The sequence below is a fragment of the Mustelus asterias genome, chromosome 4, assembly GCF_964213995.1.
Source record: "Mustelus asterias chromosome 4, sMusAst1.hap1.1, whole genome shotgun sequence".
In the NCBI taxonomy this organism is placed as follows: domain Eukaryota; kingdom Metazoa; phylum Chordata; class Chondrichthyes; order Carcharhiniformes; family Triakidae; genus Mustelus; species Mustelus asterias.
In genome coordinates, this window is record NC_135804.1 from 107,006,675 (window position 1) to 107,022,843 (window position 16,169).

The 16,169-nt window shown below is 42.3% G+C and overlaps 1 protein-coding gene across 1 annotated transcript; it reads left to right on the forward strand.

Moving 5' to 3' along the window:
- The first annotated feature begins 371 nt into the window (after window positions 1-371).
- irg1l (immunoresponsive gene 1, like) lies at window positions 372-5,369 on the forward strand. The gene is made up of 6 exons (XM_078210367.1): window positions 372-402; window positions 522-579; window positions 1,040-1,227; window positions 2,043-2,135; window positions 2,289-2,494; window positions 4,136-5,369. Exons 1-6 carry the CDS (start codon window positions 385-387, stop codon window positions 5,052-5,054), a joined length of 1,482 nt encoding a protein of 493 aa, XP_078066493.1. The 5' UTR covers window positions 372-384; the 3' UTR covers window positions 5,055-5,369.
- The last annotated feature ends 10,800 nt before the right edge of the window (window positions 5,370-16,169 follow it).

Consider the following 16,169-nt stretch of genomic DNA (forward strand, 5'->3'; position numbering starts at 1 on the left):
CAGTCGCCAGCCCATTTCAGATAAACAAAGATGTGCCACTTTCGGTACCGCCCTCCATCCAATCATTTATCTGTCGTTACTGGGAATTAAGGGGACATTACTGGAAATCACGGTCAGTCCCTCAATAGGCATCTAGTTTTACATCAGCCTTTTCTGATCGAACAATGAGGAAATCCAGGAAAGTCCAATTATGCAAATCTTTGGTAATAACAGCTGACCATGAGGAATGGGGGCGGAGAGTGGAGAGACTGGGTGACGTGATGTTGTGTTCTCTAAGCTCCAAGATGCTATATAAATGCCCATCTCCAGGGAGAGACATTAGCAAGTTCCCTGAGTAAAATCTGAGCAGTTCGCAAGTGCAGTTACAGAGAGAAAAACATCAGAATGTTTTCCAAGCTGCAGGTAGCTATTTTGGTAACTTTGGGGGAAAAAACCCTTTCTGTCATTTGTATTTTGTTGCAGTTGTTTTAAAGGTATTTTTGAAAATTGATTGCTAATACTGACTCGTTGTCCCTTTTCAGAAAGTCCAGCCTTATTTTTCAGTTGGAAAGCGTCTGTACCACAGCGTTTCCCGCGAAGGTAAACATTTTGCTGCCTGATTTCGGTCTGATGTGAAATTAAAATGAAATGATGGCTGTTCCTTTCTTGGCTCAGGTGTAGAAGAGCGACATTTAGCACTGTGCGGTGTCCCAGTAATTCTGTTTAGTCTAAATCCGTTCAGATGTACAACGGTTTACAAAAAAGTCCTATTCTGAACGATTTAATTGCAGGTGATGTGACTAAAGTCATGGTAAATAGGTCATCTAATTTCAGCCCAAATCTCGGTTTTCGAATCAAACCTAAGGAAGATTAGATCTGTTTCTATATTCCATCTTTAACATATGAGGGCGCTCACATTGGTTGGGGAATTGAGGGGGTTTCTGTTGCAGTTTTGTAAAGTACAACGGTTTAAATAAGAAATTTTAATTTAACGTGTTTTAAATAAACGAACCCATCACATGCGCTGTTTTTCTAACTACGATCTTTGTTTCTCTGTTAGTTTCCGAGGCACCGGATTTGAAAGAGACGGTAACGAGCAGCTTCGGCTCATTTATCTCGAGAGTCCAGGCTGACCATCTCTCAGACACAGTTTTACACAGGAGTAAACGCATGATCCTGGATAACATCGGAGTCGGAATCCTGGGCAGCACCAGCCACGTTTTCGATATCTGTCTCAGTTACTGTCAGGTAATTTATAGAATTTGCAGAAGGAGGCTATTCAGCCCATCGAATCTGTACCGACTCTGACCGATACACTGACAGAGCATCTTACCCAGGCCCTATCCCCATAACCCCGCACACTTACCATGTCTAGTCTACACATTGGGACATTAAGGGGCAATTTACCCATGCCAATCCACCTTACTTACACATCTCTGGGCACATACCAATCCACCTCACCTATACATCTCAGGGCACATGCCAATCCACCTTACCTACACATCTCTGGGCACATGCCAATCCACCTCACCTATACATCTCTGGGCACATGCCAATCCACCTTACCTACACATCTCTGGGCACATGCCAATCCACCTTACCTGCATATGAACAAAGAATCTCAGACAGAAAAATAGTCACTGTGCTGAAGGAGGACTCCACATTATAAGGCATTGAGATTTCTACATTAATATCTGTCAGAGTCACACAGTGAAATCACTGCTTTAAGTATAACTAACATTCACCGCAATGTGAAAGCGACTGGGAGACCGTTTCAAGCTGGTACTCAAAATTTGTGTGATCGATCTGAGAATATGTGAAAATGGAGAGATAGCGAAGCTGCAACCTGTTTCACACCTCTGGATGTTGTTATTCAATCGGTTTCACTGAGACACGGACTGGCGGCGCGGGTGTACACAAGCCAGTAATTGCCCATCAGTCAGGACACACACCGCTCACACTCTGATCATCTCTGAGCCAACTGACTCCGCACAAGCCATTTCTTAAAGTAATCCACACAAGCCCTAATTCTCTAACCTCTTCCCCTTCCTTATTTCCAACAGCAAATGTTTGCACAAGATCCAATCAGCTCGGTGTATGGACGCAAAGGGTTAAAACTTTCTCCCACTCTGGCTGCTTTCGCCAATGGAGTCGCGGTAAGATATTTTGTACTCAATTTGTACTTGCGCTGAGCTTCACCAACCAGACAAATAACAGAGATATAAATAATGATACAACTCTCCTTACCTCCAGGGACTTTTCCTGTTCCCATAGAGTTAATATGAGTGTTACATTTTCTTCATCTTCAGGCCCACTCGATGGATTTCGATGATACCTGGCACCCTGCCACTCACCCCTCGGGGGCTGTCCTGCCTGCTCTGCTAGCTGCTGCCCAGATGTTGCCTGCAAACGCTAAACCCAGTGGCCTTGACTTGCTGCTGGCTTTTAATGTGGGCATTGAAATACAGGGCAGGCTCATGCGGTTCTCCCAAGAGGCGAACAATATCCCGAAAAGGTAAGATGCCGACACTCAACTCCGGAACATCGCTGCACCAACGAGGGCCAGATTTTGCGGCCACTAGCGAACGAATGATGATAGCTATTCACTAAGTTTAACCCTGACTGCGGGATGTTTTGAGACCTTTTGCATTAGAACAGCTGGCGGATAGAAAATAAAAGTGTGGCACCCCCTGTAGGGGATCTGAGAATAGTACAAGCAACTTTTTATCTCAACTTTCAATCAAATTGAAAACTCTCTCTTGTGATAAGCAGAGTCTAAAACAGAAAGCATAAAGTGGAAAATTTAATTTGATGTAGGATCATTTACAGAAAGCAAAATAACAAAAAAAGGAAATAAAAGGGTAGAAGAGAAAGAAAAAATCTTCAACAACAATTGACTTTCGAAAGACTTGCCATCATAAGAGGCCAGAGAGATTGTTTGTTTGATGATTTTTTCCCCACATTCCTTCATGGGTGTCCCTGGCAAGACCAACATTTCTTGCCCATCCTTGATGTTCCATGATCTGAAGGCAGTTAAGAATCAGCCATATTGCTGTGGGTCTGGAGTCACTTGTAGGCCAGACCAGGTAGGAATGTCAGATTTCCTAAAGGATATTAGTGAACCAAATGGGACATTAGCCTCATATTCCAGATTTATTAATTGAATTTAAATTCCATCTGCTGGTGTGGTGCAATTTGAACCCATGTCCCAAGAGCATTAGCCTGAGCCTCTGAATTACCAGTCCAGTACCATTATCACTACACTACCAACTCCCCCAGACTTAAGGCTTACCATACTGGTTAAAAACCACTTAGATTGGAATGGGCATACTTTAACCCTTACCTGGTGTGTTTACTGGGTAACTCATGGATAAGTATCGTAACTTTATGACCTTCATGTATTTGAGTGCCATGTCTGGTATAGCAAAGGTCATGGAGGAGCAGAATAAATCAAGTAGTGGCTTCGGGGAAGGAGTGGAGCAGTGATATTATCACTGAACTAGCAATCCAGGGACCCAGTACAAGATCTATGGGACCCAGGCTCAAATCCTGGCATGGCATGTGGTGAAGTTTGAATTCAATCAAAATCTGGAATTAAAAATTTAAGGATGACCATGAACCCATTGTTGATTGTTATAAAAACCCATCTGGTTCACTGATGACCTTGAGAGAAGGAAATCTGCCACCCTTACTTGGCCTGGCCTACATGTGACTTCAGATCCACAGCAATGTGGTTGACTTTCAGATGGCCTCTGAAATGGAGGACAATACATGTCCTGTAAATTAATTTCTAAAAACTCCCCAATTTCTCTGCGGAAACTCAAAATTGCTGTCTTATTTACTCATTAATAGCTTCACTATTATTTATAACACAAATCCAGGTAATAAAAGAACATACAACACCCTAGAGAATGCATTTTAGCATCTGGGTAGAACTCAATGGCAATTCATTAAGAGAATTTATGTAAATAATTGTTTGGTGAATAGTGAGGTTACTTGAAAGCTGTAGCAAAGGATCTGACCTGTAAAAAAGCACTTTATAGAAATACTAATCTGAATAAAACTATTAATTCTGTTGGATAAAAGTGTTACTGTAATACAAAGGAATAAGCAAAAAGGATCAGTTGTTTGAATATCTTTTTGTTTGTTTTAACAGATTTCACCCTCCCAGTGTGGTTGGGACAATGGGCAGTGCTGCAGCGATAGCCAAATTACTATCACTGAATGCCAATCAATGTATTAATGCCTTAGCTATTGCAGCTTCACTCTCAGGGGCACCAATGGCCAATGCAGCCACTCAGGCAAAACCCATCCATATTGGCAATGCCACAAGACTGGGCTTTGAGGCAGCTCTCCTGGCTTCTAAAGGAATGGAGGGAAATGTGACAATTCTAGACAAGACCTTAGGCTGCTTTGGATTTTCTGCATTCTATGGTGATTACGAACCTCAGAAGATTGCCCCATTTGAGCAGACCCATTTTCTGCTTGAGGAGCAAGATATTGCTTTCAAGCGCTTTCCTGCTCATCTGGGCATGCACTGGATAGTAGATGCTGCTGTCTCAGTTAGGCAGTTGGCAGCTGCTAATGATGGTGCCTTTTCACCCTCTATGATTGACAGAATAATTTTACGTGTCCCCATTTCCCGATACATCAACAGACCATTTCCAGAGACAGAGCACGAGGCTCGCCATTCTTTCCAGTTTAATGCCTGCTCTGCACTGTTGGATGGCGATGTGAATATTGAATCATTCAGTGAAAGTAAACTCCAACGAGATGATCTCCTGGAGTTACTTAACAAAGTGGAGCTTCAACATCCGGAAGATAATGTGGCCAGTTTTGAGAAGATGTATGGAGAAGTGGTTCTGGTCTTGAAGAACAGAGATGTGCTCAGGGGAAAATGTGGCACCTTTTATGGACATTGGAGAAACCCACTGTCTAGGGAATCACTGCTCAACAAATTCCAAAATAATGCTTCATACGTGTTGGAGCAGGACAAAATAGAAGCTATTGTTGACACAGTTGAGAACCTTGAAGGAGTGAGGGATTGTTCCACTTTAACTTCGTATTTGCAGTGAAATGTATCAACTTCCTTTCACTAATGTTTAAATATTAATCAGTGAGTTGATCATAGGTTTTCATATTTGACAGGTGACATTTACAAGGATTCAAGCTCCTGAAATCTTGAGGCAGGAAATGTTGGTATTACAGTCCACTACTGCAATGGGGCATGACTTCCCTCCACCGTCAAGTTAGCTCTGTGGCATCTGACCAAATTTCTGGGATTAGTGGATCAGGGGTGGGGAAGGAGCATAATTTTAATGTTTAGGACAGCAACCCACACTTACCAAGGTGCACTTGTACTCATGATGTGGGGTGGGGGGTGGGGGGTGGGGGGGAGGTGAAATTGAGTGGTACCCTGTGAGATGCAGCTAGTTAAAAAGATTATCACTGCAGGGAACAAAGAGGCTGCAGCCAGCCACAAGGTAATTTTTTTCAGAGAGACATTATCCTTTTCACTTCTGGGGCCGTTCAGAGGCCCATAATGCCATTCTTGGGGAATAAAAGTTATTGGTCACTTGAGAGGAAAGCTATCATCCGTTTCTCTTCATTTTGGAAGTTCCTTGAGTAGAATCATCTGTTGTGCATTCTAACTTAGTTGTGGAGCTACGTTGCAAAGCTCAATGGCTTTTCATGGTATGAGCAAGAATAAATTGTCTGGTTTTGTTGGGACTGCCTTTTGTCCTTACCTGCTCCTACTCTTATCTGTTTGAAGGAAAAAATTCCACGACTTGAGATTGCTCCCCAGATAGTTACTGTGCATTTTCTCCCAATCTCCACATTTCCTGGGTGGGATAGGTGATGGCCTCATCCCTTTAACAATGGTGATCCGCTGAAATTTCAACTGAGGCCTATCATCAGATGCACTTTGAGGTTCTATAATGTCTGTACATAGGATCTTGATTGCCTTTTTAGGAGGAAGCTGTGCATTTGCTGATAATTCCATGAGTGAAGCAGCTCAAGCAACAATAATTTCAATTAAATTTGGGCTGCTGTTGGCTTTGGAACTCCTTTCACATTCAAACTTACCTGCCTGCCACCTGCCCTAGCTTGATACTGCCCAGTCTGTAGCCAGTAAGCTGCATCTAATCACCCATTTACTGCCCCTTGGTTCCCCAATTCAAATTAAATGAGATTGGAGCCATAAAATTCAAGGCCGCCTTTTTGCAACTGTAATGGGTGGGAGGCCAGTGAATTCTGCCAATTTGCCACCCGAATGTCAAAATTGAGCCGCATCTCTATTCTCAACAGGCATGCCTTCTGTTTGGCCTCAAGGGTTTGTGAATTTAGAACACACCTGACTATAACCCCAAAACTAACTGTGAACCTGAGTGGGGGAAAAGTGGAAGTCTCGACTGCCCTTTGACTGTAATTTTAAAAACTAGCAATTCTGGGTTCCATTGAAAATATGGACAGTTTTCTCAAGTTGCACTTTTTCTGACCTCAGGAGTTTCAGCCTCTTGCTGTTTCCCACTTGTTTTTTCCTGAACCTTTTTAACTTGCGAATATATTTAAAGATTTAATAATAAAAATATGTAATTTATTTAATAGGGAGGAGTATAGAAATGTTTAGGGAAATTTTGCTCCAGATTATATGATGCCCTGATAATTATGTAACTAAAACTTGCATAGTTTAACAGATCATCTCAAATCACATGCATGTCCATGATGTACAAAGTACTTGTAATGGTTTTTAGCTCAAAGTGCGGTGCTGCTGGCTCTCAGGATCCATTTACACTATGAGTTTAGCTTTGGAGTAAAAAGAGTTGCAGCTTCAGATTGACATTAAACCTGTGCAAGATTGAGCGTTAAGGTCTGAATGGACTCCAAACAGAAGAGGAGCAAGACCTTTTCCTTCAGAAAGTTTCATTCCACTTCATTCTGGTGTCCAGCCAAGCCCTAACTTCAGATTATGGCTACATTCACAATGAACCCTAACTCCAGATTACGGCTACATTCACACCATAACTGCAGCGTGATTGCGAAGCAAAGCTGATTCAAACTGATTCTACAGTTCTAATTGTAAATACTTCCATTTTATTCTAAAGGTGTCACATATAAATTGTACATTTTTGATGTAAATCAGTGCACCATAATTATTATTATTGTTCTAATTAATCAATTACATACTTAATGTTTGTTAATGTTGATAACTTTGGAATAAACAATGCAATTTAATTATTTGTTGGCTTATGTTGATTACATGCTCATTTCCGAAATGCCTATTTCTTATGGAGGGACTTGCCCACCTTGAAACAGATTGTTTTTAAAGTTTAACTCCATTCTTAAAGTTACAAAACCAGAGTGGGCAAACCCTGAATCCAACTTCTTGCTTCCTCCAAAAACCAATTCAAATTCAAATTGAATCCAATTCATGGTCCCCACAAGAGATACAAACAAGATTCAAAATGACAAGAGAAGGCATTGCTCTTGGCCTGACACTTGATCTTAGCAAAGGCTGAGAAATAATTAGACTTTATTCATAGAATACCTAAAAGAACATTACAAACATTCCAAAATGGCCATCACACAAAATGCAATAATATTCAGATTCTTTACATAAATCAAGTTACACTCTGAGGTGCTTCAATGCAGTCAAAGAAACATCACAGACATTTCAAATGGTCCTCACAAATAAAGGTATTTAAAAATTGTCTGCATAGAACAGATTGCACGCCGAAGTTTCAATATAACTGTAATATTCACTGTATGCGTTCAGTGAAGGAGTCCTGCTCCCCTCAGTTCACTATGGCTGGAAGGTCTTAGACAGTGACCTTTCCCCATTGCGTCTCTGCGGCTTCTGCCCCAAGCTTTAGTGCATCCCTCAGCATATAGTCCTGGGCTTTGGAAAATGCCAGTCGGCAACTTTCGGTCGGGGACAATTCTTTACACTAGAAGATCAACAAACTTTGGGCAGACCAAAGTGTGTCTTTCACTGAGGTGATGAGCCTTCAGAAACAGTTGATGTTTGTCTCAGTATGCATTTCTGGGAACAGCCTGTAAAGCACAGAGTCCTACGTCACAGAGCTGCTCGGAATGAACTTGACAAAACAACCTCATCTCTCTCCAAATCGTCTTTGTAAAGGCACATTCCACAAGGCGGTGGGCAATTGTCTCTTTCCCACCACAGTCACCTTGAGGGCAACGAGCAGATGGGGGTGAGACTATGGGCATGTAGGAAGTATCTGACAGGCAGGGTCTCTCTCACCACCAGCCATGCTAGATGAAACATTCTGCCTAATGGTCTTGACAGTCTCATCAGGGAAAATCCACAGGATTCACCATCTTCTTTTCCTGTAGGGCCTCTAGGGCATTACCTGCAGATCACTGCCTGATGAACTTGTGGTCAAAGGTATATTTCTGTATAAAGTTATCTATGAGGGACATGTGGTATGGAACGGTCTAATAACTTGGAGCGTTCCATGGCAGAGTGGCCAGAACCGTCCTTTAAAAAAGAAACTAGCTGCTCATTGTAATCCTACTTTTCAGAACCTGGTCTGCAGCCTTTCAGGTTCCAGCACTTCAGTTGCAGATCCAGGTGCCTTTAGATGAGATGAGCATTATAGCCTCAGCCAACAACTTAGACAGTGAATTCCAGATGAGCACCACCCTCTGGGTGAAAATATTTTTCCTCATGTCCCCTCTAATCCTCCTACCAATCACTTTAAATCTATGCCCCTTGGTAATTGATTCCTCAGCTCGGGGGAAACAAGTTTTTCCTGTCTACACTGTCAAGGCCCCTCATAATTTTATGTACTTCAAATAGGTCACCCCTTAGCCTCCTCTGTTCTAAGGAAAACAATCCTATCCTATCCAATCTTTCCTCATAGCTGCAATTCTCAAGCCCTGGCAACACTCTTGTAAATCTCCTCTGTACTCGCTCCAGAGCAATTATGTCTTTCCTGTAATGCAATGACCAGAACTATACACAGAATTTCAGCTGTGGCCTAACCAACATTTTGTACAGCTCCATCATTACATCCCTGCTTTTGTATTCAATACCTTGTCCAATAAAGGAAAACATTCCATATGATTTTTGACCACCTGGTCCACCTGTCCTGTCCATCTTCAAAGCTCTGTGGACATGTACTCCATGGTCTTTTGTTTCCTCAATCCTTCTCAATATCTTCCCATTTATTGAGTATTCCCTTGTTCTGTTTGTCCTCCCCAAATGTATTACCTCACACTTTTCCAGATTGAGTTCCATTTACCACTTTTCCACCCACTCAACATTGCTACTCACCCATTGACATCATTCTGGAGTCAACAGCACAGTGGCACAGTGGTTAGCAATGCTGCCTCACAGCGCCAGGGACCCTGGCTCAATTCTGGCCTTGGGTGATCGTCTGTGTGGAGTTTGCACGTTCTCCCTGTGTTTGCATAGGTTTTCTCCAAGTACTCTGGTTTCCTCCTCCAGTTTCAAGATGAGTGGAGTGGTCATGGTAAAATTATCCCTTAGTGTCGCAAGATGTGTAGGTTAGGTGGCTTAGCAATGGAAATATGGGGAGTCATGGTGAGGGGGCCTGACTAAGATAGTCCTTCAGAGATCAGTGCAGACTCAATGGACCGAATGGCCTCCTTCTGCATTGTATGAATTCTATGGTTCAAAGCTATCCTCTTTACTCCCACTGAAACAAACCATAGATATCATTCTGGAGTTGACAGCTATCCTCTTCACTATCAACCACACGGCCATTTTTTGTGTCATCTGCAAAGTTTTCAATCATGCCACCCACATTGAAGCATACTGTCATCAGCTTTGGGTACAAATAACACTTAAACTGCAGTCAACCTGGGTACAAATAACACTTAAACCCAGAATACTCTATTTCCAAGCTTTAATAACTTGTGCATACGTGAGAACACGAGGCAAGCAAATTATTGCCGGGTGTTCTGTTGATTCATGCAGAAAATTTAGCAGTTATAGTTAATTACACCAATGAGAAACAAGTAATTTTTTCTAATCCTTCATTGGCATACATATCCACCAATCATAGCAGAGCCTTTTGCCCTTTCTTATCCAATAGAAAACAATCCTTCATTAGCATAATATGTCCCCACATCTTGCTGTTTGGTAATTGTCATGGTAACTTGTTCTTTGTTTTCATCCTGTTGTCCTAGCCTGGAATGCAGTGTTTATGGAACAAGGTTTTAGATATACTCGCTTATCCTGAATATGTCAATGTTGGCCTTACTGCTGGCCTGACTGAAGGCCTTGTTTGACTAATAATCATTTTCCATTACTTTACAGAGTTTTTTGACAATTATGGAACTTTAATTTTCACAATTGTTTGTAACCTAACTTCCACACTTCCCCCGTTTTTGTCCTTTAAGGACAACAATCTGGGCCCTCCACGAGCTCTATGCACATTAGCTTTCTAAATTCTTCCTTGGCTGATTCATAGGTCAGGAGGAGATGGGGACTGGGCTATGGATAGGACCATGAGGGCAGCAAATAGAACGGATGTAGCAAGAGACACGTTGGATAACTGCATACAGGACAATGAGCAAGGCCAGGCCCACAACAAGGTATTTGAGAAGAATCTTGAGAAAGCTTCCAAACCACCAACAATGTGAGGGGGCCAACCCCACCAGTCAAAGGGCTTTTCCTAAGCAATTGAGTGCAGGAGGCGTATCTGCTCCTGATTGGTATGCACATCGGTCTCAGTCCTATGATCCTCATTGACATAGAAGCAGCATGTCTCATTGACAGCCGCACATACTCCCCCTTGTGCCATTTGCAACTGATCAAGGGCCATGCGGTTCTGAAGCACCACCTTAGAAAGGGACTGAATCTCCGACTGCAGGCCCTGAATGGCGTCTATAGTACTATTCTCAATTAGTCCCATAGTAGCAGAAATATTAATAATGGCCTTTTTCACTTCTGTGACACCAAGACCTGGGAGGAGGGCTCAGACAAACTAGTGGAAGCCAGTGTTATGGGTGACTAGTGGGTTTGGAACTGACCATTTCTGATGCCTCATGAATCCTAGCTGGTTGTGGAAGGAGTGGATGGATAGCTATTTGACCCCAAAGACCTAAGGGACAATGTGGGTTATGGTGCAGGTGCCGGCCCAATTGACGGTGAGGTTATAAGATTGCTGGCAATCACATCTACTCCGATCGGAGTATGTGAGGTTGACCTCAGATATGGGGTCCTGTGAGATACATGAGGACTCATTACCCTTGCACTCCAAAAAGAATGTCAAGGGGCCAGACAGATCGTGGAAGCGGGATCGGGCTTTCTGGCAGTCATAACCAGCAAGGTAGGTACAAGAACACAATGGCAAATCTCCAACCTGAATGCTACAGCGGGCATCATTTCGTCTAAGACATAATCACAGGGGTGGGCTGTTGCCTCCAAGTAGACGCATGATGGATAAGGATCACCATGTTATCCGTGGACCATGCAGAGTCTGAAGGGAGGGCCAGAAAGTGCATCTCCGATGAGGCAGGGGTGGCAGAGGTGAGTACAGATCCAACATTGGATTTGGTTGCCCTGTGAAGTGACAGTCTGCATCCTTCAAACTGCAGAATTGTTAATCCATACCCCTGCAAAGGGTAGTACAACTAATAACAATAAAAGAGTCCACATTTGAAACAACATCATGTCCTTATTTAAGTTCCTTTTTCCATGGGCGACACTTTCTTGCTTTGAGTGGCGTGGATCCACAGAGGCCCTTCCAATGAGGCTCTAGGCAATTCTTTCTCTGGAAGGTCTTCACGAAGCCAAAGTCTCTCGGCTGGTATCGGTGGCATCCTTCAGTGTTTAACCCTCTTCTGTGCCTCAGTGACCTGGGAATGCAAACTTTTGAGGGAGTTAGTTAATGGTATGCAATAATCCAACATCCCTTCATCCCTGGAGTGGATATCCATCTGCTTAACAGGGGAGACAGGTAAGCGCATGGGGCATCCCATTACTATCTCATAAGGTGACAGAGAGATGGTACGATTGGGATGGGAGTACATGGTCATGAGGGCTAAAGGTAGGGCCTCAGGCCATTTCAATCCTGTTTCTCCATACAATTTGGCTATCTTATTCTTTAGTAACATGTTCTGCCTTTCTGTGGACTGTGGATGATCAGGGCAGAACAAGTGATGTTTGCATGTACTGCTTTCGACAGTTCCTTAATTACTTTTTCCGTAAAATGAGGGCTATTGTCATTAGAGAGGACTCCTGGAATACCAAATCTAGGTGTGCATTCTCTAATCTATATTTATCCACAGTCACAGCATCATTTCTCCTAGTTGGGTAGGCTTCTACCCATCGTGAAAACAAACATACAACAGCAAGCACATTGCTGTATCCCATACATTTAGGCTATTGTATAATGTCCATTTGTAATTGCACAAAAGGGCCCCTCGGGAGTGGGCCTACTCCTGCAGCCACGGGAGGTGTCTTCCCAGGCTTCCCAGGATTATGGCGCTGGCAGAGCAGGCGCTGAGTGGCAACTTTTCCTGCCTTGGTGGAAAATCCTGGTGCGAACCTCGCCTGCTGCGCCATCCTGACATCCCCCCTTTGCCTGTACATGTATATGTGGGCAAACTAAGGCATGAGTGAAACAGGGCCCACAGCACGCTCATCTGGGGAACACCAAAGACCGTCAGAACACCGGGAGCATTGGGCCCAAAGCCATGCGTCTCGTTCCAACTGGAAGCAATGGGAAGCCACTCTGAACTTTTGTGACAACCTAATAAGCATTCTGGCAGCTGAAGTTAGTTCCAATTAACATCATACAGTTTTGTTGTGGATCCTGGATGATCTCAAGAAAGTTGGCAGTTAGGGTTAATCCTTAGTATGTTAATGGCAGTAACTTATTTTAACATTTAAAACAGAAAATATAACTCAATCTACTTGCTATGTGACACAATTTGGCATCATCTGTAATTTCAATAGCAACAAGGCTGTGGCAAAGTACCAAAATAAGTCACAAGATTCAGTGAAATTAATTTATGGCAATGGTGTAAAATGGACAATCACAGTTCACCACCAGTTACACCTCTCTCCTGAATTTCTGAAAGAGGTGTAAAATGGGCAACAGATCCAAAATCACTCATTTTAGGCAAATGACAAAAGTAAAAATTGTTCCCAATCTTTCAATATTGATCACCAAAAGAAATAAAAATGCAAATACACAAAGGGCAAAAGAGTAACAAGGGAGAGAATAGGGCCTCTTAAGGATCAACAAAGTCACCTATGTGCGTGCGGATGCATTAGAGATGGGTGAGATCCTAAATGAATATTTCTCATCAGTATTTACTGTTGAGAAAAACATGGATGTTAGGGAACTTGGGGACATAAATATTGATGTCTTGAGGAGTGTACATATTACAGAGAAAGAGGTACTGGATGTCTTAAAGTGCATCAAGATAGATAAATCCCCGGGACCTGATGAAGTGTATCCCAGGACATTGTGGGAGGCTAGGGAGGAAATTGCGGGTCTCCTAGCACAGATATTTGAATCATCGATAGTCACGGGTGAGGTGTCTGAAGATTGGAGGGTGGCAAATGTTGTGCCTTTGTTTAAAAAGGACTGCAGGGAAAAGCCTGGAAACTACAGGCCAGTGAGCCTCACATCCGTGGTGGGTAAGTTGTTGGAAGGTATTTTGAGAGACAGGATCTACAGGCATTTAGAGACGCAAGGATTGATTAGGGACAGTCAGCATGGCTTTGTGAGTGGAAAATTATGTCTCACAAATTTGATTGAGTTTTTTGAAGGGGTAACCAAGAAGGTAGAAGAGGGCAGTGCAGTTGATGTTGTCTACATGGACTTTAGCAAGGCCTTTGACAAGGTACCGCATGGTAGGTTGTTGCATAAGGTTAAATCTCACAGGATCCAGGGTGAGGTATCTAAATGGATACAAAATTGGCTTCTTGACAGAAGCCAGGGGGTGGTTGCAGAGGGTTGTTTTTCAAACTGGAGGCCTGTGACCAGGGATCAGTGTTGGGTCCACTGTTATTTATCATTCATATTAATGATTTGGATGAGAGTATAGGAGGCATGGTTAGTAAGTTTGCAGATGACACCAAGATTGGTGGGAATAGTGGACAGTGAAGAAAATTATCTCCGATTGCAACGGGATCTTGATCAATTGGACCAGTGGGCTGACGAATGGCAGATGGAGTTTAATTTAGATAAATTTAGATAAAGTGAGGTGATGCATTTTGGTAGACTGAACCAGGGCAGCACTTACTCAGTTAATGCTAGGGCGTTGGGGAGAGTTACATAACAAAGAGATCGAGGCGTACATGTTCATAGCTCCTTGAAAATGGAGTCACAGGTGGACAGAGTGACGAAGAAGGCATTCAGCATGCTTGGTTTCATTGGTCAGAACATTGAATACAGGAGTTGGGACGTCTTGTTGAAGTTGTACAAGACATTGGTAAGGTCACACTTGGAATAAATAGTGTGTGCAATTCTGGTCACCCTATTATAGAAAGGATATTATTAAACTAGAAAGAGTGCAGAAAAGATTTACTAGGATGCTATCGGGACTTGATGGTTTGAGTTATAAGGAGAGGCTGGATAGCCTGGGACTTTTTTCTTTGGAGCGTAGAAGGCTGAGGAGTGATCTTATCGAGGTCTATAAAATAATGTGGGGCACAGATCAGCTAGATAGTCAATATCTTTTCCCAAAGGTAGGGGAGTCTAAAACTAGAGGGCATAGGTTTAAGGTGAGAGGGGAGAGATATAAAAGTGCCCAGAGGGGCAATTTTTCCACACAGAGGGTGGTGAGTATCTGGAACAAGCTGCCAGAGGTAGTAGTAGAGGTGGGTACAACTTGTCTTTTAAAAAGCATTTAGTCAGTTACGTGGGTAAAATGGGCATAGAGGGATATGGGCCAAATGTGGGCAATTGGGAGTAGCTTAGGGGTTTAAAAAAAGGGCTGCATGGACAAGTTGGGCCGAAGGGCCTGTTTCCATGCTGTAAACCTCTATGACTGTCCAAATATTTGTACTTATCATGTTATTACAGTTGTATGGAGTTCCTCGTGTTACTTCATTGTTTCTGATTATACAAATTATTTTAAATGAATTATCAAATGTACTAAAATAATGCACAAATGAATTTGTGTTTGTTACAATTATCAGTGAAAGCAATTTCATCCCATAATGACAATCCAATTCATTATCAGGACAAAAACACAAAAGCCCAGCATGCTACCAGGATAGTCTTTAATAGAATATTGAGGTTTCATCATTGATGTCATTTGGGTTTTGGGACATTGAATGAAAAGAAAGAGCTTATATTGTACCTTTTATAGCCTCAGGATGTCTCAAACTACTTTATAACAAATGAAGTGCTTTTTTTGTCCATTGTGATGTAGGAACTCCTTTTTTGAATACATTTTATATAGGTAAATAGCATAAATGTAAGACTCCACCTGAAAGATTCATACTTGCACGATCACCTGATTTGATTACAGTGATGCCAAACTATAGCAGTAGATGAGTTTTAACATTAACATAAATCAGTGTTAAGAAGAGACTGTTTACAATTATCACAGGAGAAAGTTCTCTCCCTCTAAATATTTACAATAAAGTCGGGATTGGATTTAAATCTCCCTTTCACAAGTATATGTATGTCTTCACAAATATTAAAATCTGTGCTAAAGAGAGCATAACGGTGTTGCAGCAGGGTTACATAGAGGGCAGTTTATCAGATTTTAAATACATCCCTCAAAATCGCAGTCCATGGATTGTGTTATGAACCCCTTCCCCCAAATGACTGCAGATTTTTATCCTCGGCAATCGTTAAAGCGTGGTTATTTCTGTAACACAGTAAGAAGTTTAACAACACCAGGTTAAAGTCCAACACTACTTTACTTTACACTTTACACTACTTTACACAACAATACTTTAACCTGGTGTTGTTAAACTTCTTACTGTGTTTACCCCAGTCCAACGCCAACATCTCCACATTATTTCTGTAACAGCAGTTATAAACATTTGTTCACGCAAAAGAATCTCAAAGTTAATTGGGAGCATTTTTCAAACAAAACGTGAAAAACACAATTTCATAAATCCTACAAAATTGCTGTGAAAAACTTCGCTGGCAAGGGACTCCGGCAAAACAGCACTTACATTCTGAAACAATACTGGTGCTGATAGCACCAAGGTCACGGGATCA